The sequence below is a fragment of the Ricinus communis genome, chromosome 1, assembly GCF_019578655.1.
Source record: "Ricinus communis isolate WT05 ecotype wild-type chromosome 1, ASM1957865v1, whole genome shotgun sequence".
NCBI lineage: Eukaryota > Viridiplantae > Streptophyta > Magnoliopsida > Malpighiales > Euphorbiaceae > Ricinus > Ricinus communis.
Window position 1 is genome coordinate 42,241 of NC_063256.1, and position 25,933 is coordinate 68,173.

General features: G+C 35.0%; 2 protein-coding genes and 1 long non-coding RNA gene across 5 annotated transcripts; 1 reads left to right on the forward strand and 2 right to left on the reverse strand.

Annotated features, from left to right (window-relative positions):
- Nucleotides 1-2,042: 2,042 nt before the first annotated feature.
- On the reverse strand, nucleotides 2,043-5,740 carry LOC8266688. Of its 2 annotated transcripts, XR_007216691.1 has the most exons (3): nucleotides 5,083-5,740; nucleotides 3,990-4,430; nucleotides 2,043-2,515 (listed from the first exon to the last, which is right to left on the reverse strand). It is a non-coding gene; the product is annotated as an uncharacterized LOC8266688 (long non-coding RNA). The 2 variants fall into 2 exon arrangements; XR_007216690.1 differs by lacking the exon at nucleotides 5,083-5,740 and having other exon boundaries at nucleotides 3,990-5,034.
- Nucleotides 5,741-6,022: 282 nt separating this feature from the next.
- Nucleotides 6,023-11,369, reverse strand: LOC8266687 (serine/threonine-protein kinase BSK2). Of its 2 annotated transcripts, XM_002526476.4 has the most exons (9): nucleotides 10,351-11,366; nucleotides 10,137-10,272; nucleotides 9,919-10,052; nucleotides 9,591-9,696; nucleotides 9,204-9,289; nucleotides 8,703-8,891; nucleotides 8,420-8,578; nucleotides 8,168-8,281; nucleotides 6,023-6,664 (listed from the first exon to the last, which is right to left on the reverse strand). In XM_002526476.4, the coding sequence occupies exons 1-9, from the start codon at nucleotides 10,708-10,710 to the stop codon at nucleotides 6,413-6,415; spliced, it is 1,536 nt and encodes a 511-aa protein (XP_002526522.1). In that variant the 5' UTR covers nucleotides 10,711-11,366; the 3' UTR covers nucleotides 6,023-6,412. The 2 variants fall into 2 exon arrangements, with proteins under 2 accessions (XP_002526522.1, XP_048232989.1); XM_048377032.1 differs by lacking the exons at nucleotides 9,919-10,052; nucleotides 10,137-10,272 and having other exon boundaries at nucleotides 10,351-11,369.
- A 6,532-nt stretch (nucleotides 11,370-17,901) lies between these two features.
- Nucleotides 17,902-18,522, forward strand: LOC125368706. The gene has a single exon (XM_048370308.1). It carries the CDS (start codon nucleotides 17,902-17,904, stop codon nucleotides 18,520-18,522), a length of 621 nt encoding a protein of 206 aa, XP_048226265.1.
- The last annotated feature ends 7,411 nt before the right edge of the window (nucleotides 18,523-25,933 follow it).

The window sequence follows — 25,933 nt, forward strand, 5'->3', positions numbered from 1 at the left end:
GATTAAATTTTATAAATAAAATTAAATGATTGATTATTTGATTTTTTTTGATAAAATTAAACCGGACCGAACCAATTGATATTTACCCCTATCTGTCCTTATGGGCCAACTTTTAAATCACACTTTCTAATGATAGGAGATTAATACCCTTCAGGATTCTCCTTTTATATGAAATGGAGTCCCTCTTAAAGTGGAATTGATGCTTCTCCTAAAAATAATCAAGAAATTTAGATCAATTGTTTTAAGATTTTTGTTTGTGTTATTTATAATCCGTGGCTATCAAAAGTTATATGCAAGTTAAATAGAAATGATAGAACGATTTTGTTGTGATTTTGTACTGCTCCAGAACATCGGTGTTAATATGTAAGGCGTAGGTGTCGCTGAGTCTTTATATGTCAAATGCCTGGGCCTGATATTACTAGAGGACTTTCTTCAGTCATTGAAGTCATTACTTTTGGTGGCACGTATTAAGATAATCGGCTTGACGTTGATTTGGATAAACAGTGAGTCTTATATATAACTTAAACCCGCTAAGCAAACAAAATGAGTAAACCGTACATCCAATATTTACTATGATGTATCTCGTTCATAATGAAGTGAATGAAAAAGTATATATTATAAGCATAGAATCATCCATCTCCTTTTGAAAGCAAGATGATTGTTCCTCCAAACCTGGGTAGTTATATGCAACTTAAATTGAAATTATTAGAAAACAAAAGAAATATATTTAAAAAGAAAAATGAGTAATTTTTAATAATAAAATTAAATACATCTTTCATTAAAAATAATTAATAAATATAATTTGTAACGTTCAAGAAATATATAATAATCTTGTTATAAAAATAAGCTTTTTTCTAAACTTTATTAATCATGTTAAAGGAACAATTGTATACAGCATTTGGATTGTATTTACCACGTATAGAAGTAGCATCAAATAACAAATGAGATGTCATTAATTTATTTTCTAAACAATTAAAACACACCTAGATGTATATATAATATTTATTTATCTCGTAGAATTATAGATGTAATATTATTTTTATTTGTAATAATGATAAAAGTAGTAATTACCGATTGAATAATAATGTCTCGGTTATTAAATTTCCTATTCAGGAAACTCTCAACGATTAATTTCGATTTTGATTGTGTATAGCTAAATAAAAGATGTATATATATATATATATATAAAAGAAAAGGTCGGTTGCTAGTATAAATAGTGTTTTACATGATAGTTTGGTCTTTTATGGGACTTTACTAATTCACATTGAATTATTTCAAGATTAAAATATTGATATTATTACAAAATGAAAATAATGGGGTGGTTTATACGGTGGAGTGTCCTGACTGAAGAAGTAGTGGTTCCTAGACACACCACATATGGCACTGAAATGCCATTGGAAAATGTCTGCTAAAGTTACAACAGAAAGTAGCTTCAAGGTTGCTCAGATCCTTCTCTGGATCATGTTTGCCTTTTGCAAATTTGCTGATTTTGATTGAACCCAGTCTCAAGATCAAGAATTTGTTCGGGAGCACATCTACTCCGAACCAATCCAAACATCCCCCATGGACAAGCACATCCTAATTAATCTACACAAATACATACTGCAACATAATTATCTTATTACGATATTTACTTGTATTAAAGAATATCTACAATGCAATATATTATAATTTCTATTTTAATTTTTAAATCATCCTAAATAACTATTTTAGAATAAAATATAAAAGTAAATTATTTAAATATTTATAATGATTAGAATTTACCAGTAGTTTCATTGAACGACCAATCATATAAATTTTATTGATCGCCGTAATCTGGTCAAGAATCACCAAAATTTGGTGATTAATAGCTTGAATTGAATCATCTGTCATCATCATAATCTAGTTCTAAAAATTAATAAGAATATCACTAATACTCTGCTTGACCTGAGCTCCTAAAAACACACATTCGCTATCCTAGAAACCCAAGCCCATGTTTTTAGGCCTTTTGACATTTAAGACCTTTCTTTACCAACAGCCAGCTGCCTTGAACCACATACGGATAGCAATAGAATTACAAGTCCACACGACATGTATCATTTCAACTGTTATTTAAACCACACCAGAATGTCCGAATATATTACAAGTAGCCAGCCATTACACAAGGTCTTCCCACCAGGAAAGCCAAAACATTTCCTCCCTCCCCCCCCCCCCCGCAACAAGAAAACAAAACGAAAGATTGAAGGGTAGCTGCAATTCAGCACCTGCATTCCAAGCTAACTAATTGTAACTGGCAGCCCTTGGATATCCAGGGACGGCGAATTGGATATGGACAGCAGCTCCGACCTATAGTTGTCTGCTTCATCACAATCGACTTTAACAAGCTTCTTACTTTCCAAATTTTCTGACAAGAGCTTTGAGGCAAGAGTCTTGTCTGGCACGGAGTAAGAGATAGCAATAAGCGACTCCCTTGTCACTTCCTCTGGAGTATCCTTGCCAGGTTCTATCTTATCCATAAAATGACAGTCCGATAGTCCTGCATTCAGTTTACAAGTTCTGCTGTAAGAGTAAGAAACTCAGAAATCCGTATCGGTATCGGAATATACATACGGTGAAAATAGCAACATCAGATTTCATTACTTCATTCAGACCATAAAATAAAAATCAACAGCAGCCATCTGGGTAACATGCCTTAATTTACTAGACCAGAGTAAAATAAAAACCTGCAGCAATCAATCCACTGAGACGTGCTAAAATTATTAATACAATCTATCAGGAGTCCAGTTTGTATAATTTGATGTTGGGATTTGCATGCAGTTATAAAGTAACAATTCATGGTAGTTCAAGCAACTACTTTAAAAAGTTGCAGATTAAGATACATCATGCTTCAGCCTTATATGAATCTGGTTTTCAAAAAGGAGGCACTGTGGTTTTAGTTTGACTATAATTTCTTAAGATATTCCGTCCAGCATACCTAGAAAGTAATTGATTCACCTTTCACCTCCAAAACATGATACATAGAGATCAAGAAATTTCAAAAGAAAAACATGCGCATGCTTAAAAACATAATTCCAGGACAGATCTTCCAATTGTTAAAGCAAAAAAAGGATAAATATTCTAAAATTTATACTCTAAATATTTATCCTGTTCAATATAAGTAAATACCAGATATGAGAGAAAGAGGTTAGGTACGCCAAAAAGGCCCATAACAAAAGGAAAAAAAAAAATCCTGCAGATGAGCACAGAAACTCCCAAGAAACGTATGGAAAATTTAACCTCTCACGAAATAAGCTTTTATTTATATCACAGTTGCGATGTAACAAAATGATTGGTGATTACAGATTTGATTGTTTAAAAAAAAAACAACAAAAAGATTCGGAAGAATTGGGGGTGAAAAGGCAGCAATTTAGAAAAATGGAAGGCGTAATATTATGAGAAAATAAGAAGCACTGGAATCTGCAAGATAAAATAGCCCTGCATGATATACAGGAAAGGGTAAAATGATTATGAAGAACCAGCGGGCGACCTTGTTTTCTTAAAAGTTCCTTATTCAGATTTACTTGGAGGAACTATATTAATCAAAATAATTCCTGAAAGAGGAAAATGAATAGGAAGGCATTTCAACAAAAAAGCAAGTCGTGTATATTTACAGATCTTCCTCTGACCCTTTGCTTATCCCAAAACAAATATTTATCTAAGTCTTGAATCAATTATCTGAGGCTAATTGTCGGTGCAACCAAAAAGAAAAGGAGAAAAAGCAGCGGTTTACGGTTGCAATAGCAATAATATATCCAGAAGAAGGAGATAATTATTAAATTTAGAAATAACAGGGAAGAAAAAGAGAAAAAAGAAAAAAGAAAATTGAAAATTGAAATTAGACAAAAGAAAGCTCTTGGTTTAGGGAAATAAACAAGAAGCACGCAAGAATGAAAAGCTAAATCATAGTATGTTTAGTTATAAAACATAAAAATCGTAGGAGAGGGAGAGGGAGAGGGAGAGAGAGAAAGAACCTAAGTGGTGGTGAGAAACGGAGAGCTGTTTTCTTTTTTGACCTCACCAGTAAAATAAGGTTTTGCTTCTGTTCTGTTGAGCAGGGCAGAATTGATTCTTATGTATTTCTAGCACTATCTTCACACGTCATCTCCCATCAATATCTCTCTTTCTTTCCTTTATTTTCTCATTCTTCTTTTTCCTTATCTATCTGACGCCACATTGGATTTCTTGTCTTATCTATTATCCTTTGTTTGAACCTCAATTATAAATTAAGGCATTGTGCCAACACGTTCTTCTCAATCCTCCTACCTTTCTTTCAGTCTTCATTTCTGAGCAGCGAATTGCTCTTTAGATGGTTTTTATTATGGAATTTTTTCTCCATCTTACAAAATCCGTGCCATAGCAGCTTCAAAAGGCATAGCTCTATCTTCTATTGTCACAAAGAGCGCTTCCTCCTCCTAAATTCTTATATTATGTCAGTTCCGTTTTAAAATGTAAAATTAAAATAGAAAAAATCTAATTACTAAATGAATTCTGAAATTTCATATCTTTAATAAAATTAGCAAATTATTTCAAAAAGTGCAAAACTGAATCCATACTCTCAAAATATTTTCAATAACACTTTTCGGGGGGCTGGGCACACATATGTGGCAATCTGTGTCTATTTTTTTAAGAAAAGAATGTGAGTCAGCAATCATCAGTAAACAAAATGCAGCGTTAGGGTTTCTACAATTCGAAAAAAAAAAAAAAATCAAAACTCGAAAACCCTTAGGACTTGCTATCTTCTTCCTTATCTCCTCAAATTGGGTTTTAGGGTTTCTAAAGAATAAGAAGAACAATTTTTAATCTCTTTCAAAGGAACAAATCTGAAGCAAAACTAATAGTAAAATCGATTCAAATGTCGAGTGGAAGCTCGTCTATCAGAATTGTCTCAATCAATCATCGAGCACATTATCTTTTCGCTGTCTGCACATTATTATAAAGTTGCTGCTCCATCAAATTATTGATTTCCATTCACATTTTATCATCATCTGTTGCACAATCATTTTTTGTTTTAAAGTTGAATGGTTTCGATTTTGAGTTTAAATCGCAGGATGATTTCATACTCACCTCTTCTATCAAGGTCTTGAGTCTCAGGTGTTGTTGTAGGATGAATACTTTAAAGGTCTCGTGTCTTCAAATGAAGCTTTTTGAGATAGAATCTTGTGAATGTTGAGACTATTTCTGCACCAGTTACTGAATCTGTTTTGGTTGAAGGGTTGAAAAGCAAAAAAAAAAAAGAAATTTGTTCTTGAATTTGTTTTACATCAAAAGCTCAAGAATTCTGAGGCTGAAAAGAAGATGTCGAGTTGTTTATCTCTGAAATATTTCTACTGCAGGGGTTGATTTAATAGCAGATAAGAGAATTTCCATTGCTCATCAGGTACATGGTGATAAGTTGCAAAGTATTGATACTTCCAGCTTTAATGGAGCTCATACTGTTCAATAAACAACTTCGATGGAGTGCAGTCTCGAATAAAAAATGCACAAGGAATTAGAGGAAGAAAGAACCTCGACGGAGTGCAGTTTCGAATTAAAGATGCGTAAGTGCTTTGTATAAGGAATTAGAGAGAAAGAAATGCTTCTGCAATTTCTTAAGAATGATGGACGAGCAAGCTGATTATGATGTCTTGGCATTAGAGAAAGCTATCTTCTGGTAGAAAAGAAAAAGAAAATTCAAGATATGGACCAATTTAATTCTATATTGTTGTTTTATTTAATTGATGACTCACATTTCCTTTTTTAAAAAAATTAACGCCGGCTGATTTCAAGTATGTATATTCAAACTGGTGTTTTAAAAGCATGAATTCAGTTTTGCAAATTTTGAAAAGATTTATTAATTTTGATAACAACATGAGAGTTCAGAATTTATTTGGTAATTAAGCCTAAAAAGAAAGAAAGACTCATTTGGTTCTGTGTACCGAAAAAGATTCAGTTTTACTTGCAAATATACTTTTAACTCAACTTGGCATTTGCTAATGGAGGAAAACAAGATCCAAAAAGATAAGGATAAAAAACAAAAAAGAATCTACTTGGAACTTTTTCATCCACAGTCTGGGTCCTGGCTCTTCGACTCATGCTGCGAGCAATTTAGGCAGAAACAGCAGAGCATTATCAATTTAACAGTCCAACCAAAATCAACAGTTAGTATTATAAGCTTACCTGAAACTGGTTAGACTGTTGCCTCTACTTATTTTCTGCTATCAACAAAATTTCCCCTTTTCTTTTTTTGGTTTAGTTTCTATGTCTTAGTTTCTGTGTGGAAAACTAATATTTTCTAATGATAAGGAGGGGGCGTTTAACCCAAATAACCCTCGCAGCATATGAAATCAGTTCACTTGCATCTCCGTGTCATAGCTAGCTAGAGCAACACTTTTCTTTTTCTTTTTCCATACCAAATTCAAATGCGCCAGCTGCTCTGCCTCTTCGCTTCGAATGAAGCTCCATCATTAAGCATGTCCTGAGCATCAGTTTCCATCCCAAGCTTGGAGAGTGCAAGAGCTTGTACATAAAAGGCAGTAGGCCACTCAGGCAAGCACACCTGAGCCTGCATGGCATCTCTCAGGGCAAGTTCTGCCTGGTCAATCATCAAGTATGAGAGGGCTCGCCTCACAAAAACAGTTCCCGACGGAACAGACATCATCGATACCAGCTGTATTCACAAAGATAATACAACTTAAACTACAGGTTTATGGTAATTCGAGATACCCGACAAAGTTTTTTGGACTACATGTGTTTTACTATGAGTTAACAAATGAGTACTGCTACCTAAATGGCTAAATCACAAATATGCATCAGCTTGGAACAAATGATAAATTCACAAGCATGGAATGCTGCATTCTTTGCAACAAAGATATTGCCAAGGCAGTAAGAATGAAAGCAGATGAGCGTAGTGGCAAAGCAATCATGGCATGCAGGATCTTTTTCAGTAAAAAGATGAGAAAACCTACAGCTTAGGCCCATCCTATTCACAAGCTGAAACCAAACTCCTAACTTATGCTTTAAAGGTTGGCAGCTACAGTCTGATCTTCTAATCATTCACTTAAATTAGATCGCGCTACTTTGAAATCTGATGATGTTTTTCGTAGTAGTACAAGGGATTGATTTACTTTTTGACATGCTTAATTCACCCTGGTCTTTTTTCTTTCAGACACATTTGGCATGGTGCTCAAACTTTGTTCAAAGATCTTTTATATCGATCCAGATTTAGATGTTCAAGTGGAACTTGGAGTATTCCAAAAAATTGGAATTCCGATTACAAGAAGACAAGTAGTTTGGTTATCTCTTACTTTCCGCATCTATTCTATTTTATTTTGTAATTTGATACAGGGTATTGGAGATATCTAAATTTGAATTGCCGTCTATGCTTTAAATCTTTTTTCTTTTCTTAATCCGGTGCACGATTCCAAAAAGAATGGATATGGAAAGTTTAATTCCTAAAGAAGTTATTTCTAGGATTTAGATATTAAAAGTGTTTGGTACATAATTTGACTTCCCAAGAAATAGAAATTCTGTTGCTTTGTTTATGTCTTGAAAGACGATAATGCCCATAACAAATATGATTTGTATATCATCAATTAGCATATAAATGATTTTAAATATATAATAGCTAAAAAAAATTTAACAAATAATCTTTATTCAAATAAAATTACAATAGTAAGAAAAATAGATTTTAATAATACAAATAATCTATTATTATCTTAAAATACACACATAATATATTTATTTATATATTTTATTTTTATAAATATTTGAAATTTAATTCTCACTTATCAAATCATTAGGATAAATTAGGATAAAGAATAATAATAATACCTAATATAATATAATTAACACTTAGCTACTAACATTAATTAGTGAAAAAAATTAGAATTAGCTCTTTTAGATATTTAACTGAGGGTGCAATGGTCAATTAATGCAACCAAATAAAACTAAAATATCTACTTCCTAGGAAGTGCTATTTCCTTCCTTTCCTTGCCCCATACCAAACATCTCGTAATTGTTTTTGGTCAATCAACATGCCTTCTAATCTATCATCTATAGGATACAGCTTTAAGTGGCCTTACTTCCTCTCTGATAGTTATGGTACATTCACATTAGATTATAACATTCCATTACTCAATTTGAGAAAGTTCATTGGGAGGAAGTGGCAAACCTTTGTATAATAATCAACAGCATTTTTGAAATCCTTGTCTCTGAAAGCAATGTCTCCAAACTTTTTTGTGTTCAGCATATCTTGCACTTGCTGAGTCCACTCTTGAAATGACAGCTTCAGAAAAGACACATTTTGAAGCAAATTAGTTTTTAATCTATTTATGACCTTCTGTCCATTCAGCCTTTTTCTTCTACTTGGTTGATGGCCAATTTGTAAAGAAATAAAAAGAAACTGACAGCACCTCTAACCCACCTCATTTTCTGCACCTTCTTCATCTTTATAGCCTGTTTTAAGCAAAATATCATGCACTGCGGTAAGATCCATTCTAGCGCAAGCCTTTCCAAGTGGGGAAAGCATGGTTGGCAGCAGGACAGGAGTTTTCGATATGCCCATTAGCACATGTGATGCAACCTAGGGAGACCAATTTGAACACATGCCTTACCAATGACCACATGCATGATGATTCTCATTAAAGAGGAAAACAACAACAAAATGACTAAGCATTCAGGAAGCCAAAGGCAGTTCGGAAATTCACCTCTTTCAGCTTCTGAAGGGGTGCCACTGCTGAGAGAAGAAATCTGATATCAGGTCGATCTTTAGCCTCATACTGTAGACATTTTGAGGCAAGTTCTACCAATTCAGTTGCATCTTCATTTGCATATTGTCCTTCCAAGGATGAATCCATCAATAACAATAAATTCTTCCCCCTTATCAAGTCCAATGCCTGGAGACGAATCATGAATCAGGAATATATTAAAGCTGTACACTGATATCAGCCAAAGATATCAATAAGATTATGATTCTGCAGCAAAGTAGTAACAACTAGAAGGGACAAACTTTTAGTATTAGGAGATATATGAGTGCCATTTGTGTGTATCATGTCAACTTATCTCATCTTGTCAACTACTCAAATTTGACAATGCATGCTAAAAATACTCAGCAAGGTGAAAACATTGCAAAAGCAGGTCTCGTGAAACAGTTTCCTTCAAGAGCAGAGCAATAGAATGATTATGGTATGTGATAGAATGAACCGTACATGGCTCGGAGGTATATGTTTCCCACTCAAGAGGTCAAGCAAAACAGTTCCATAACTGTAGATTACACTCTCAGGGATGACCCTACCTGCAACATTAGAGTCCAAGTCATACATACTGATATAAGTAGCTAAAGTCAATTTTTTATATGTTTGTCAAAGGGCTGGCTGAAAGCTTAGATAGAATGTGTACAAATATTAATAGCATGTCATGTTATTGGCAGTATTCAGCAACAACTTTATACAATATGAGATATTTTAGCTATATTCTGCGGAGCCAGACACAGAAGCAGAATAATAAAAAAAAATTAGGTGGCTAAAAGAAAACATAATAGCTGTAAGTAGACTAAAAAGATCCATGGAAGTAAAAGGGGAGCGAAAAGGAAGAACCTGTGCGCAAAAATTCAGGGGGAGTATAAGCTAAGTTAGTGCTGTAGCTTTTTCCATCTCGGCTGTTCTTCATAAGACCAAAACTAGATAATCGAGGGTCACCATCCTGTGCAGGAAAAAGAGAATTAAAAAGTCCAAGGATAATAGGTGGAGAAAAGGACAAACAGGTAGTCGTAGGCTGTGGAACACAGCATGTAAGAAAGAAAAGAAATTGAATTTTAGCAGTATAAGGGGGAAAATGTGGTGGGACGCAGAAAGCAGCGTGAACTGGGATGGTATGGCGTTGTGATTGTTAAGCATAAAGAAAATAAAAGAATTAAAGAGGTACCTGATCAAAAAGAACACGATAGGCGTTCAAATCATGGTAAATGTTACGATTAAGGGAATTGCAGTGGTAAAGTACTTGTGCAATAAAGAAAGCAACTCTGAGGCGCATTTCCCATGGCAATGGCTGTTTATCCCCTAAGAGAATATGTTTGATAAGCTTGTAAAAGAATTTCAAAAATGATAAAAGATAAAAATAAGAGTAAGAGAGAGAGAAGATACAGTGAAAGAGATGCTTGGAAAGGGTGTCATTGGGCATGTAGTCGGCCACCAATAAGCGCTCATCGCCCTCAGCGCAGCAGCCTATTAAGTTTACTAATCTCTTATGCCTAAGTTTCCCTACTCCAGAAGCCTCTGTCTATTAATTGGTTCGACGATGAATAAATAAAACAAAAACAATAATAAAGAGTATAAATATAGAAATAAAAAAAAGTACCAGAAACTGGTGAGGGTCAGGCCAGGAGAGCCTAGAGAAACGCTTGATGGCGACGAGACGATTGTTATTGAGCTTCCCTTTGTAGACCACATTAGGAGCCTTTTCTCCGCTCTCTGAGACAATGAAATGGGTAGCGAAACCATTAGTGGCAGCTCTTAGTTCTGCTAAGCTGAACTCTCGGAATGGAGGCACCTCTTCCTCTTCATTTCCTTTTAGATCTGCGCTGCCATCTTCTTCTTCTTCTTCTTCTTCTTCTTCTTTTACTTCTTCTTCTCCTTCTTCTTCTTTGTCTTCAGCTGGAGGAAGTGGCTTTTCATCTGGAGATGCCAAATGCGTCGTTTTTGATTGAAAGCAACCCATCAATTCCACTCTCTTACTTATTCAATGATTTATTTAGACATCACTACTACTAGTATCAGATCCACCATCGATGAATCACTGTTATTTGACACGAACTAATAATAATAATAATAATAATGTGCTTGGGACTAGCTAATAGATTGCCTTAGAGATTCACAACAAAAACCCAAAACCAAAACAAAATGAACACCTCTCTTCCTTGTTTGCCTTTTCTCCATTACCAAACCTCAAGTCTGAAGTCAAGAGTGATTCTCAGGGTCACATGACTTTCTGAACATGTACACGTGAAAGATGTATTTATATTTATAAAAATAAAATGTCGGTCTCCCTTTCTCTTGTTTTACAAATAAATAAAAGAAAAACACCATTTTCTCTAATCAGAAAAAAGAATATCTCATGATGTCTTTCCAATCTAATCTAACAATGTTAATGCCAAAAGAAACACCTAAAGATCCTCAGCGAGTCCCCCTGCCGCTATCTAGAACAACAACTTCATTCACATTATTATTATTATTATTTACTCGAAGCTAATAGCCTGCTCCCCTCCACTCCCTTCTCTTTATTGTTAATTCTTTCCATTCATTTCTTTGTATTTCTCTTGGTTTTTCAAATCTGTTCATACATCTTTCTCTCCTGTGACTAGTCTCTCTCTCTCTCTCTCTCTCTCTCTCCAATTACTTCACATCCAACCTCTCTATTAAATAATAATGAATCGCACATATTTATTAATTTTAATTAATTTAATAAATATTAATAACTAAATACTAACATATAAAAATCATTTTCTACATCATAATAATATATTATCTAATTTTTTATTAAGTATTCTTTATTGACGTACTCTAATTTTAAAAAATAGCAATGAATATAGAACTTATTATATATCTAAATTCGAATCCAATTAATACTCATTTAAAATATATATAAAAAACGTAGATACTTTAATCGTTTATATAAATATTTAAATAATTAAAATCCAATCAAATCGGGTAATAAAAAATATCTGCTCCGCTGCCATCTCTGCCCAATTCCAATTCCCTAATCTTCTCCGGAAAAAAAAAAAAAAATCAACAAAGAAAAGGCCGCCAGGCCCACTTATATAAAATCTTCTAAATCCAGATATGGACTGCCTCTTCAGACAATTCAAAACCCTTTGCCTTTCCCAGATTCTGGGCCTTCAGTTTCAACCATTTCCAAATGATGGTCCTCTTTTGCTTTTTTTATTAAACAAGAAGTGTCTTTCTTTCTTAAAATGTGGGATGTTCTTTTTGTCTTTTTGAGTACAATTGACTTCACAAGGACCATATGTATACGGGAACCAGGAACACAAATTAATTAGGAAAAAGTCTTCCAGACTGCTGCATCGATAATTAATATTGAGTTACTATTACAAAATATAAATATGCAAATAATTTTTTCTATTAAATAATCATTATAAAGTTTACTCGCACCTTTCGTGAAATATATATCTTCAAGATTTAAAAATATTAATCTTATTAAAAATAAACTTAATATATAATAAATGTCTTTTTCTGAGGCATTTAGCTTCTATCCTTAGATACGTCCTTCGGCCTGGGAAAACTAACTGGTATTTAGTTTTTCATTCTAAATTAGAGTGTTTTTAGTGGCCATTAGTTGGCCTTTTAAGTCCGCATGATTGTACGAGTCACTGTGTTATTTTGGCTGGGCAGGGCTCTATGAAATCACAAAAAAAATTATTGAAACGGTAATAATAATAAGACATTGTTCTTATAAGTTTGCATTTATACTTTTATTATTTAATCGTCAAATTACAGATTAAAAAGTTACTGATATGATCAGATTTAATATTATTCAATTATTAAATTATAAACTCACGATAATATAAAAATAATAGTTGATTGGAATAAAAATAGTTAAATAATTGTGAATTGAGATATTTTAACAGTAAAATATTTATATTTGTCATGATTTACAATCACATGTAGGGGTAGAGCATCTGCCATTTTAAGAATACTTGAACCCAAACCCAATTATAATACATATATCTAAATCCGTCCCAAATCTATTTAAGAAATTATATTTATTACCTGAATCTGTCATGAACCCTAATAGAAATGTCTGCATACTACTCGAACTCAATTAAAATTTATTTAAATTAAATAATTAATAAATATATTTAAATAGGTAGCATGTACTCTATCTATTTATATAAATATTTGGATAATTAAATGACAATTTTTGGTATTTATCCTTAATAAAATCTTAATGAGATAGATATGTATGAGGGTGAGAGTAATTTTATAATCATAAACTCTAATTTAATTAATAAAAAATAAATGAAAAACTACATACATGGTAAGGGTAATGGAAGTAGGAAAAAGTTGGAAGCAATAAAGAAAGGAATTGGGAGGGATTAGTTAGTGATGGGTCAATGTGTGGAAATCATAGGATAATTGGAAATACAAAAGGTGCTGAGTAGACCCTTTGGAAAAAGAAAGAAAGAAAGAAAGAAAGATGATAAGCAAGTGTATGTATGGGTGGGATATTTAGAAGTGCTTATTAATAAATCCCCAGAAGTTGCCAAATTATTAGTTTAATAAATTAAAAGAAGTGATAAGTCATCCAAGCGGGAGAGAGTCGTGCATGAATTGAATTCAATAGGCGTAGCTTTCCAAGTCCCAATCTTTCTTACTATTGTCTATTGTGGGCAAAGGGAAAAGGGAATTAGGATTCCAAGTCTAACCTACCTACCATTTTCTGTCTTCATGGTTTTTGCCACACAGTCGTAGAATTAAAGGGACATCTATTATCTATACTTTAATTATTAATACCAATGAGGCTGACTATGTCATTTTGTCGCATTTGCCCTGCACTGCTACACTATTAAAAAATTATTTATAATTTTACCATTTTGAAATTTTTTGCTTCGTATTACTCACTGCTTATAAAAGATAAGATAATAGTTCCCCCCTCAACTTATAATTAATTAAATAATATATATTATTTATTTTTAAAGCTCGGAATCCCCCTATGTATATCTATTGCGTATGCAGTTTGAAAATGGAAAGAAAGAAGGGGGGGCTACGGAAGCCTTTCATTGGCTGCACTTTAGTCATCACTTAGGTTTGTAGTTGTAGAGTTAGAAAAGTCTGTATTCTGTGTACATAGAGGCAGAGCTTGAAATAATATCCATGTTTTGTTGACACTCGAGACTTGAGGCTGTGGCAAATGTATAAGAAAATCTACCAGACTTTTGATGTATATCCTGTCTATTATTATATATATAAAAATTGAATATATACGACTGGTTTCCCGTTTCAGTTTTCCTAAATCCAGGAGTGTCTTGTACGTGGGAATATGCCATTTCTTCTCGCAAGAAAAGACTGAATTATATTATATGATCTTCACTTCACACATATCGTCAAGACATCAAAAAGATGCAGTCAGGAAGCCAACCCAAAAAGGAAAAAACACTGGAGCAGGGGAAGCCGGTCAAGTTACAGAAGAAAGTGGATCCTATGCCAAGGAGAAGGAGTAGCTGCAATCTACAACGTGACATGAGATGACAAAGAAACACTTCTTTTCAATACGGTTTGGTCACCCATCATCATCCCTTTTAATTTAACCAATATCCCAATTACTTAAATCTTCCTTATTTTATTTATTTAAATTCACAATTTCATTTAAGAACATCGAGTGGACCGCCCCTTTAAAGTTGAATCACTTTGTCTAAGCCTCCCGCCTTTTAGCTTGCGCCTCCATCAAATTCATTCATACACTATATATATATATTATAATATAGGAATAAGATTTAATTTAGTTTTTGAATTTTGCAATTAGTTTCAATTTTACCCTTATAAATTTTATCCCCAATTTTATTCTTAAATTTTTTAAATAAGTTCAATTTAGCTATTTTTTAAGCCAGTTCATTGCACGAACTATAAAAGAAATGAAAAAAATAGTCAAATTGAACTCAAGCGATAAATTGAAAAGCCAAATTAAATTTTATTCTCTTTCTATAAATTAAAAATTAAAAATATAAATATAAATTTTTTAAATTATTACAAATTAATAAAATATCAAAACCAGCTTATTACCGCCGCTATTACTTTTCCACAAATCAATAAAAAATTACCAATTTTATCAAATACAAAATAAAAGTATATATGAGATTTTACAATCCACCACTTTATCAGTCTTTACATGATTTCTACTGACTAATTCAAAATTTAAAATATATAAAAATATTTTAATTAGATAATTAAATTAATTACAAATCAAATTATTAGAGAGTTAAATTAATCTGTAAAAAAAAGTGGCGAAATTGAGCCTTGTTTTAAAAGTTAAATGGCCAAAGTAAATTTTATAATGTATGCATTTCAGCTAAATTAACTATAAAAATAAAAATAAAAAAAACAAATTCAACTGACTATGATGCTTTTTTTTAATATTGTGGATTTCATAATTGCTGACTATGATGCTTATTTTTTAATATTGTGGATTTCATAACTGCTCACTATGATGTTGATGTGTATCATCAAATATTGCGAATTAACTTTACTTTTATTGTGTGATTTTCACAATATCAAATATTTTATATCCATTCGATATGGATTAGATTTTTTATATCAATATTGATATTAATTACAAACATTAATATGAAAAGAAGTTAACTCACGATTTTAATTAAAATATTTTAAAAGAGAGATCTTATAAAATTTATAATACTATTTTAAATTTACAATAAAAAATAGTCTAAATTTATAAATTTAAAAAAAAAAAACTTCTCATTTTTAAAACTTTTTGTTTTAATTTTTTTAAAACTTTTTATTTATATTTTAATTTCCTATATAGGAATTCATAATTCATCATTTTAAAAGAAGGATGGGATTGCCTGTTACAACACGGATGTCGCTTCTGGACACTCGTTATCTCAAGTACGAGCATGCAGTGATTGGGACAATAGGCACAACACTTAACACTGGTAGTGTTGTTTTGACTTTCTTCCCAAACTTTAACCTCTCTCTGAATGATCCTTATCTATCCACTGCCTTGAAAGTACAAGTCCAAATCACGGGAGCTAGTCAAGTTGATAATGCTCTCTCAGCTACTCTTCACCATCAGATCGTTTATCGATTGCAGGATCATGCACTTAACTTGCAGATCCCAGGCTTTCAAGCCTTATCTAATGCTTTGTACATCATGGCTGATTCTGGTCAAACCCCTACAATAGTTCAAGCTCCTCGACAGCTTGAAAAGGAAGATCTACAGAAACTAATTCCTATTGAGTGGGTAACAAATTATGAGAAGCTCCAAGCATCTCAATCAAAACCAGTACAAGCCACAGATCCCCTCTTTATTCAGCAAAAGGATGGGACTGTTAAGACGGTCTTTACAAGAACTGAGGAATCTTCCTCAGCACCATCAATTTTCCAAGCATCAATGATACAACTTGTATCACGGCCTAGGGAGAAGATCCCTATTCACTCCTTTCAAGCATCTGGCAACCGGATCTATGCTGCACAAGTCAGAGGACACTTTGTCTGGGATGTAGCCCTAGAAATGTGCAAGCCAGAATGCCTATGTAATGATGATATGGATTATGCTGAACCCTGCTTTCAGCATCCACAGAAGAATCCAAAGAAGATGTCTCTGGATACTTCTTGTTCAAAGATTCATCCTAAGCCAGATGATCGGGATCCAGATGGTTCCTAGAGAAAAAATAAAAAGCCACTGTCAATGTTCGATGAGGCAATTGAGTTTCTTGCCAAAGAAGGAAAAACAGTCATTGACGTTTCTTATGATGAGTTCAAGGAAATTATGGCACAACTCAACATTGAATATGGCAAACCCCCTTCTGCAGCTTGCAGAACGAAGATTCAGTCAGATCCAAAGGTTTATAGGCTGGAAACCCGATACCCGTCCAGTTTAGTACAAGAGGTACAAAACGTTGGGCCAGGTATAACAATGCCACGAACTTTTAGACCTACTTCATCTCTGTCACCTGTATCAGCGGTACAACCCTTGGTTCAAGAATGTTTCATGTTACAACCAGAGGATTTTCCTCCCTTGGGAAAAACAGAGAACAAAAGATCTGAAATCCTTCCTACAGGGATTCCACCCTCTGGAAACTTAGAACCACTGACACCCCCTGAAGAAGTACTCAACTGGCAAACATCTAATTCTATTGTCCAAAACACTTATTTGAAGAAGATAGATGGAAAATTGGATCAAGCACTACACTTGGTTCAAAACATAGATCACAAGCTAGATACTTTTTCACAAGAAGTCCTACAACTGTACTCATCCCTGACAGCAAAGTATCAAGCTTTGGACAAAGAACTCCGGATACCTCAGCCGATCACCCCCTCTTTTATGCAAAAGCAAAAGGAGATTTCCCGGCTGAAGAAGCAGATAGATCAAATTGAAAATGATCTCCGGAAAAACCAGTCTGCTGCAATTCCAACTTTCATATGAGCAGCTTCAACCTCATCGGCTATTGCTCCTTCGTACTTTTCTTCTTTCCCTTTTCTTTCACAACCAGAACAACCACAAGAAACTCTTTATCAGCCCTTTGGCACATTCTCTCACCTTTACCCAAAAAACTCAGAAACCCAGCAAAAGAAAACCTCTCCTCCTCTAGCCTCTAAAGACAAACTTCCAGAGCAATCTCTCATCAGTCCGTATGATTCAGAATCCTCTTCAGATAATTCAGAGATAGCGGACATCACTGAAATCCTCATGAACACTTCTGCTACTGATTCCAGTCCAGAAATAGTGGAACCTGAAGATGAGGATGCTCAGTCATTCTTTGCTCCCACTGGAGCTCTAAACCCAAGGTCAAAACCAGCTAGCACAGGACCTTGGTTCACTTTTGATGACTTACCACCATCAAAATGGAAGGATAAGCTTTCTGAATTCTTGGCATGGATTGATCTTCAGATGACCTTTGAAGGGGCCACACTCAAAAAAGTCCTTGCCGAATTTATCACAAGGTTTACCGGAAGCTTAAGAGATTGGTTTCAGTCTCAGCCTGAATACACTAGGCTTCAATTTGTCACTCTGCCAACTTCTTCAGCAGCAGTAACGATCCTCCATAACTAGTTCCTTGGAAGTTATAACCTTGTCATAAGACAGCAGAAACAAGAGTTCTTTGATCGAAAATGTTGTTCATTCAAAATAAAGGATCTGAAAAAGCACTATTCGGCTATGTCTAAGCTCTACTATGTCATTGGAGGACATGATGGTGACGATACACTAAAGTATACCTTCATCACCTCTTTGCAGGATGAAATACAACCTGAGGTTAACAATATGATTGCGGCTACAAAGAGACCAGTCAACTCTATTACACTTGGCGAAATCTGGCAATTCACACTCTCTTCCATTAAGAGACTGTGTGATCAACAAGAGTTATTCAAAAGGTTATCTCAAAGGGACTTGATAGTTCAAAAGGCTTGCAACAAAAACCACCTCAAGATTAAGTGCAAAGCCGCCAACTGCGTCTGTACAAATCATAAGAAGAAATCTGGACATCATTTCCAGAAATACACGCGCAGCAACAAGAAGTTCAGGAAAAAGAACCCAAAGAGATTCAAATTCAAATACTTCCGTAAAAAACGGAACCAGGGGTACAAATCTGACAGATGTTTCATCTGCAAAAGGAAGGGACATTATGCAAAAAATTGTCCTAGGAATCCAGAAAAGTCAGCAAAGATGATTCAACAAGTCAGCATGTCTTTATCTCTTGCAGACTCTTTTGAAGAGGAGATAGAATCTCTACTTTCAGAGCAAGAAGATCTTACCCCAGAAAGCTTATTTGGGTTATAAATGGAATTCTCAGACTCCACAGAGTCCTCACAAGAATCTTCTTCAGACTCAGACGATAGTGAAATACCAATCTTGATGATTGGTCTGCATGAAGAAAGTCAGGAGAGTATTCTGGAAGATGTAATACAATATCCTCTCTCTCCAACCCTACTGTCTTCTTTCTTTGTTTCTTCTCCACCTCCTGAGACTTTTTAATTTGATCTATCTACTTCTTCAGCCGGGAAATTTTTGCTTTTGCATAAAAGAGGGGGTGATCGGCTGAGGTATCCGGAGTTCTTTGTCCAAAGCTTGATACTTTGCTGTCAGGGATGAGTACAGTTGTAGGACTTCTTGTGAAAAAGTATCTAGCTTATGATCTATGTTTTGAACCAAGTGTAGTGCTTGATCCAATTTTCCATATATCTTCTTCAAATAAGTGTTTTGGACAATAGAATTAGATGTTTGCCAGTTGAGTACTTCTTCAGGGGGTGTCAGTGGTTCTAAATTTCTAGAGGGTGAAATCCGTGTAGGAAGGATTTCAGATCTTTTGTTCTCTGTTTTTCCCAAGGGAGGAAAATCCTCTGGTTGTAACATGAAACATTCTTGAACCAAGGGTTGTACCGCTGATACAGGTGACAAAGATGAAGTAGGTCCAAAAGTTCGTGGCATTGTTATACCTGGCCCAACGTTTTGTACCTCCTGTACTAAACCGGGCGAATGCACCGAGTTTCGACCTATAAACCTTTGGATCCGATCGATCTCCGCCTGCAATGCGAAGGGGTTTGCCATATTCAATGTTGAGTTGTGCCATAATTTCCTTGAAATCATCATAAGAAACGTCAATGACTGTTTTTTCTTCTTTGGCAAGAAACTCAATTGCCTCATCGAACATTGGCAGTGGCTTTTTATTTTTTCTCTGGAAACCATCTGGATCCCGATCATCTGGCTTAGGATGAATCTTTGAACAAGAAGTATCCAGAGACATCTTCTTTGGATTCTTCTGTGGATGCTGAAAGCAGGGTTCAGCATAATCCATATCATCATTACATAGGCATTCTGGCTTGCACATTTCTGGGGCTACATCCCAGACAAAGTGTCCTCTCACTTGTGCAGCATAGATCTGGTTGCCAGATGCTTGAAAGGAGTGAATATGGATCTTCTCCCTAGGCCGTGATACAGGTTGTATCATTGATGCTTGGAAAATTGATGGTGCTGAGGAAGATTCCTCAGTTCTTGTAAAGACCGTCTTAACAGTCCCATCCTTTTGCTGAATAAAGAGGGGATCTGTGGCTTGTACTGGTTTTGATTGAGATGCTTGGAGCTTCTCATAATTTGTTACCCACTCAATAGGAATTAGTTTCTGTAGATCTTCCTTTTCAAGCTGTCGAGGAGCTTGAACTATTGTAGGGGTTTGACCAGAATCGGCCATGATGTACAAAGCATCAGATGATTCAACAAGTCAACATGTCTTTATCTCTTGCAGACTCTTTTGAAGAGGAGATAGAATCTCTACTTTCAGAGCAAGAAGATCTTACCCCAGAAAGTTTATTTGGGTTAGAAATGAAATTCTCAGACTCCATAGAGTCCTCACAAGAATCTTCTTCAGACTCAGACGATAGTGAAATACCAATCTTGATGATTGGTCTGCATGAAGAAAGTCAGGAGAGTATTCTGGAAGATGTAATACAATATCCTCTCTCTCCAACCCTACTGTCTTCTTTCTTTGTTTCTTCTCCACCTCCTGAAACTTTTCAATTTACTACAAAACCTCCTCCAGTCCCATATATTCCCATACAAATACTATCCTCAAAATACTCCAAGCCTGTACCAGTAATAGCTTTCTTTGACACTGGAGTACAAAGAAGCATGATGAACCCAATGGTTCTCCCATCAGAGTATTGGAAGCCCCATGATCAGTTCTTCAGGGCAGCCAATGGTCAAACCTTCAAAACCACTCTGATCACAAGACAGAAGATCGGAATACAGTTCTTTCCTGATTGCGTTGTATGGACGCACATCATTGGTTCAGATCTTCCAAATAAGGATATCCTGATAGGATTTGATGTTTATCACCAAGCTCAAAAGCTCCAAATTCTTCCAACTGGCATAAAGTTCAAGAGACAGTTTCGACCATACACTGAAACTTCAAATCTGTTTTCTGTGACGGATACTATTCCACCATTCCTTCCATACACAGAAAAATTCCTTCAGTTCTGTCTGGAATCTCATTCACATTTTCAACATCCTCTTCCTCTGTGAAAAAATCCACAATTCTATATCAGCCTCCCCTTCAAACTTAATGAAGACATTAACCCTACTAAAGCCACACACATGGGAATGTCTCCCACAGACCTAGCCCTTGCAGGTCGAATGCGACATTTGAAGGTCTAATTGAACCCACTACTTCACAATGGGCTTGCCAAGCCTTTTATGTGGAAAAAAGGTCTGAAAGGATCCGAGGAAAGAAGAGGCTTTTCATAGACTACAAGCCCTTAAACCATTTCCTTCAAGACAACAAATTTCCTCTCCCTCGGATCTCAAATCTCAAGGTCCACATCCAAAAGGCCCAATACTATTCCAAATTTGACCTAAAGGCGGGCTTTTGGCAACTCGGTATCCAGCCCACAGAGAGATACAAGATTGCATTTTGTATCCCTAATGCCCAATACCAGTGGACTGTTATGCCCTTTGGGCTCAAGACAACCCCATCTCAATTCCAGAAGACAATGATTGAGATTTTTGGGCCTATCCTTTACTCTTCTTTGATCTACATCGACGACATCCTTCTATTCTCAGAAACAGCAGAGGACCATCACCAACTGTTACAACAGTTCTTTGCCATCATCCAGAAATATGGCATTATGCTGTCAGAAAAGAAGAGCACTATTGGCCAACGAGAAATTGAATTTCTTGGAATGCTTTTCAAGAATGGCCAGTACACATATGGTCCCCACCTGACAAAGGAACTTGATAATTTTCCAGAAGGGAATTTATCAGTAAAACAAATTCAACAGTTCCTTAGAATCCTGAACTATGTTCGAGAGGCCATTCCACACCTGTCTAGTTACACGTGCCACCTCTCAAAGATGCTCAAGAAGAACCCTCCTCCATGGGGAGCGGAACAAACAACAGCTGTCAAAAAATTAAAAGAGCTAGCTCACAATCCGCCACCTCTTACAATCCCGTCAGCAGGAGAACTTATTCTCCAAACAGATGCATCTGACTATGCATGGGGGGCCATCCTCCTAGAAAAGCTCCACGACAAGGAACAATTATGTAGTTATGCATCGGGTCAGTTTTCCTCTTCAGAAAAACATTATCACACGACCTACAAGGAAATTTTGGCGGTGAAGTACGGGATAAAAAAGTTTAAATTCTTCCTGATTGGACAGCACTTTCTAGTTCGGATGGACAACTCTTCCTTCCCAAAGATTCTTGAATCCAACCAGAAGACCTTTCCTGAGCCCCTACTATTGCGATTAAAATCATGGTTCAGCATGTATGACTTTAAGGTTGAGCATATAAAAGGGATAAGAAACCTAATCCCAGATTTCTTATCCAGACTTTCCAAACCTCAGAATCAACCTATAGTCCTTCTCACCTCTACAATAAATCTTCCCATAATATTTATGGCTTCTTCATCTTCCAGATCCAACCTGCAACCTCTTTCACCACCAGATCTCCCCAACAACCTTACAACCAAACAAGTCACAGACTTTGCCCGGAACATGATGTTCCATTATTTGGCAACTTTTCAACAAACCTTCTCACTCCCAATACAACCTAACTTCTTCTTTCCAGACTACCCTTGGTGTCTGATTTACCACTTATCTCCTGAACATCCAAAGCATGAAAGTGAGTTATGGTTTCTATGGTGCCTATCTACAGTCTGTCATCATGCTATAGAAGTGCCCATTATGAATCTCTTACACTTCTTCAACAATGAAGCAAACTCGGGGTCATATCCATGGAGATTCCTTACCTGGTTCAAAACTCCATCTCCTTAAACTTATTCATGAGCACCAGTTATTCTCAGACAACAATTCCAGAGCTTCGGAATACCGTGCCATTTTTATATTGCACAAGCCTTATCTCCGACTGTCAGAAGACACATATGCAACTCAAAATATCTGTCACTATTGGAGAACACTTGATAGTCCTTTACATCTTGCTTCTCCAGCAATCACAGAAGAACTAAAGCGGGCCCTGCAATACAAGAATGAATTAAGGACAGCTAATGTCTCTGCACCATTAGTCTGCACTTTCAATGGACATCAATCAACTGGACAATCCATTGAACATTTCTGTTCCTCTGATCTTCTAACTCCACTGGATGACCCTACCTTAACCAGGGCACAACAAGAAGCTCTCATGCAAGACTCCCAGCCAATGGATGATGACTCATATGATGACGTCTTCTGATCACATGCAACTGTCGGCCACTCTTCTGTATTATTGTGTTTGTCTTTATTATGAATTATTATCCACTCACTCCCAGCCAATGGATGATGACTCATATGATGACGTCTTCTGATCACATGCAACTGTCGGCCACTCTTTTGTATTATTGTGTTTGTCTTTATTATGAATTATTATTCACTCAGTAAGTGGAGTGTATTATTGGTAATAGTAGTGGGCCGCCATAGGTCGTTATAATTGTGGTGTTAGCCTTAGTGGAATATCCACTAACTTTTGTTTGTAAGTATTAGTGGGATATCCACTAACTTTTGGATAATTTGTACCGTCTCTCCTCTCTATATAAGGAGAAGTCTTTGATAATAAGAAGGCAAGCAAGTTTCTCTAAGTAAGCTTCCCTCTTTTCTATACTCTCTTACTCTCTCATGGCTTTCTAACTTCCTTCTTTCTCTTCTCTTGATCCAATGGTAATGTTCTAATAGTTGCTACGATCTATTTCTGGTGTAATCCAAAAGAGCTAACTCAGCTATCTAAAGATTCAAAAGAGTAGAAAGACCCCCATGGCAAGAGGCCGCTTGTGTCTTAACTTGAGGATCTGTCCATGCTTTGAGTTTACAGCATGAGGATTATGCCATGAACAACTTTCAGAATTTTTTCAACCCAAATGGATAGTTGTAGCTTTTTTATTTTTTTCTATATTATTAATTTCTATTCTATTGAACCTTTTCACAAGAAATGCTAACATAAAATGTAAAAATTATAATAAAAGAAATGATATAAGATAATTGATATATATTTTATTTTTTATAATTAATAAAAATATATAGTTATTCTTATAAGTTTGGTACACAGGAAATAATGTGTATCATATTTAAATAATTTTTCGTCTTAAAGATAAATCATGCATACATAATTTTCTTATGATTTTGTGATTTAACTGTTTAGGTCTGATGCTGATGTGGAAGTGAGGTGGAGTGTTGTTTTTCATTTTTAATTATTTCTTTTATTCTTTTTACTTTTAGTTTTTCTGGACAATAGTTGGTCGGATTTGACGGCGAAATGGCAAATGGACAAGTGGATGACGTGTTCTGTTTTGTGCCCTTGCCGCTTATTCTAACATGGGTATCATCTTCACTTTAGCAAATAAGAAAAAACAGGGAAATAATAATATAGCTAAAAGAAGTTTACTTCATCACTTTTATCTATTATATAAGATATTTTTCATTTATATAGAAAATACATAAGACTGATAATATTGTGTTGATTTGATTATTTAATTTCCAAATAATGAATTTCAATTTGGTGCATTAAATATAAGGGCAATTTTAATTTTAGTTAAAATATGAAACGATAATACATTTATTTAGCAAGGAAAGGGGACTGTGGTTCAAGTGTTGGCAGAAAAAAGCAAATAAACACATGCTTAAACTTTGGATGAAAATCCCACAAAACTCTCATTAACTTTACTGTCTATAAATATATTTCATCAATTAACAAAGTGTATGTCTGCTACAACCTAAAGGATTAAAATATCCATCTCTATTATATATTCTACTAAAATTATATTCCTGCACTATTGAAAATGGACCCAACATATACAGACGTGACTTTATAGAATATACATTTCACGTGATATAGGAATTTAAATGCAACATTCTGTATTACAAATGGCCAATCTTTTGAGTGAAACAGCCTTGGCGTTTCAGCAGGCACTTTTTTTATAGAAAATAAAAATTAATTTTGAGAAAATGGCAGACAAGATTCGAATGGCATGGTTTTGAACATGGAGAAGGAAAGTGGGAGCTCATATAGTATTAGTACCCATATTTTGTACTTTATACAAATAGGTAAAAAGATAGTAAGAAACATGCTAGGGAGATGAAGAAAGTGAGAAATTGGAGCAAATATATAGATTTTTAATAGCCAAGTATATATATATATATATATATATATAGAGAGAGAGAGAGAGAGGCAGTAGGTGGAGAAAGAAAGGAAAATGAGGCATCAGGGGATAGTCATCTACGAGTGCGGTTGATCTGGGGAGGCAAACACTTCCCAGTCCAAGAATCAAAATGAAAATGGCGGCTTTTGGAACAGAGCTTTGAAAAATGGCAGGAGGAGGAGCAGATGAAAATGGAGCCCTGCTGTAACCAAAAGAGAGAAATGGAATGGAGCCCACGTGCTCTGTACCAATTTGTTGGTTTGTTTGTTTTTTCTCACTTAAAATTAATTGGGGGATAAGCAATGTATTAATCAAGAAGGCCTGCACGTAGGACATTTTCTCCAGCTCAGACCGTCTCAATTTTATGATTTTGTTAAATAATCTAACACCATGATGATGTTGCTAAAACACTGCTGCTCGTAAGTATCTGTCCCTCCCTTCCCCATTTTTGTTTCAATATATTCTGATGAAGAATCATCTTTCCACACACTGTTACAATGTGAGGGTAAAAATTATAACTTACCATTCATAATAATAATAATAATAAAACTAATATCTATATGGGAGACCTTGTTTTCTTCCATGTTTTATGCTTATAAACATTCTACACCAGATATTTAGCGCCCGCTGCTGAATTATTACAACTATTAGTCATAGCTAATAGCTGTGTTTGGTTTCTATCATTTTCCTACCACATAAATTATTTAAATAATTCATCCTTGGAACTAATAATTTAAGTGTGCGCATATGATATTCACAAATGAGGGCTAATTCTCCCAAGAATTTATATGAGTTGGAGAATCAAATTCCATAATCATATATAGCGTACGACAACAAGTAAAGAAAAGATTTGCTTGTCAAAACAATGTCCATGCATCCAAACACCCCAGTTGTGTGCTATGAACACATCATCCATGCATATATCAGCAGTGCAAACACATGTCCAAATCAAAGACAGCTATCAACACAGCCACTTTCTCTACTGTACCCTACCCTAATTACATGAGAGAGACATATATGAATTAATTAAAAGTATAATCACTGTTTTGATTTTGATTTTGATTGATTATGATA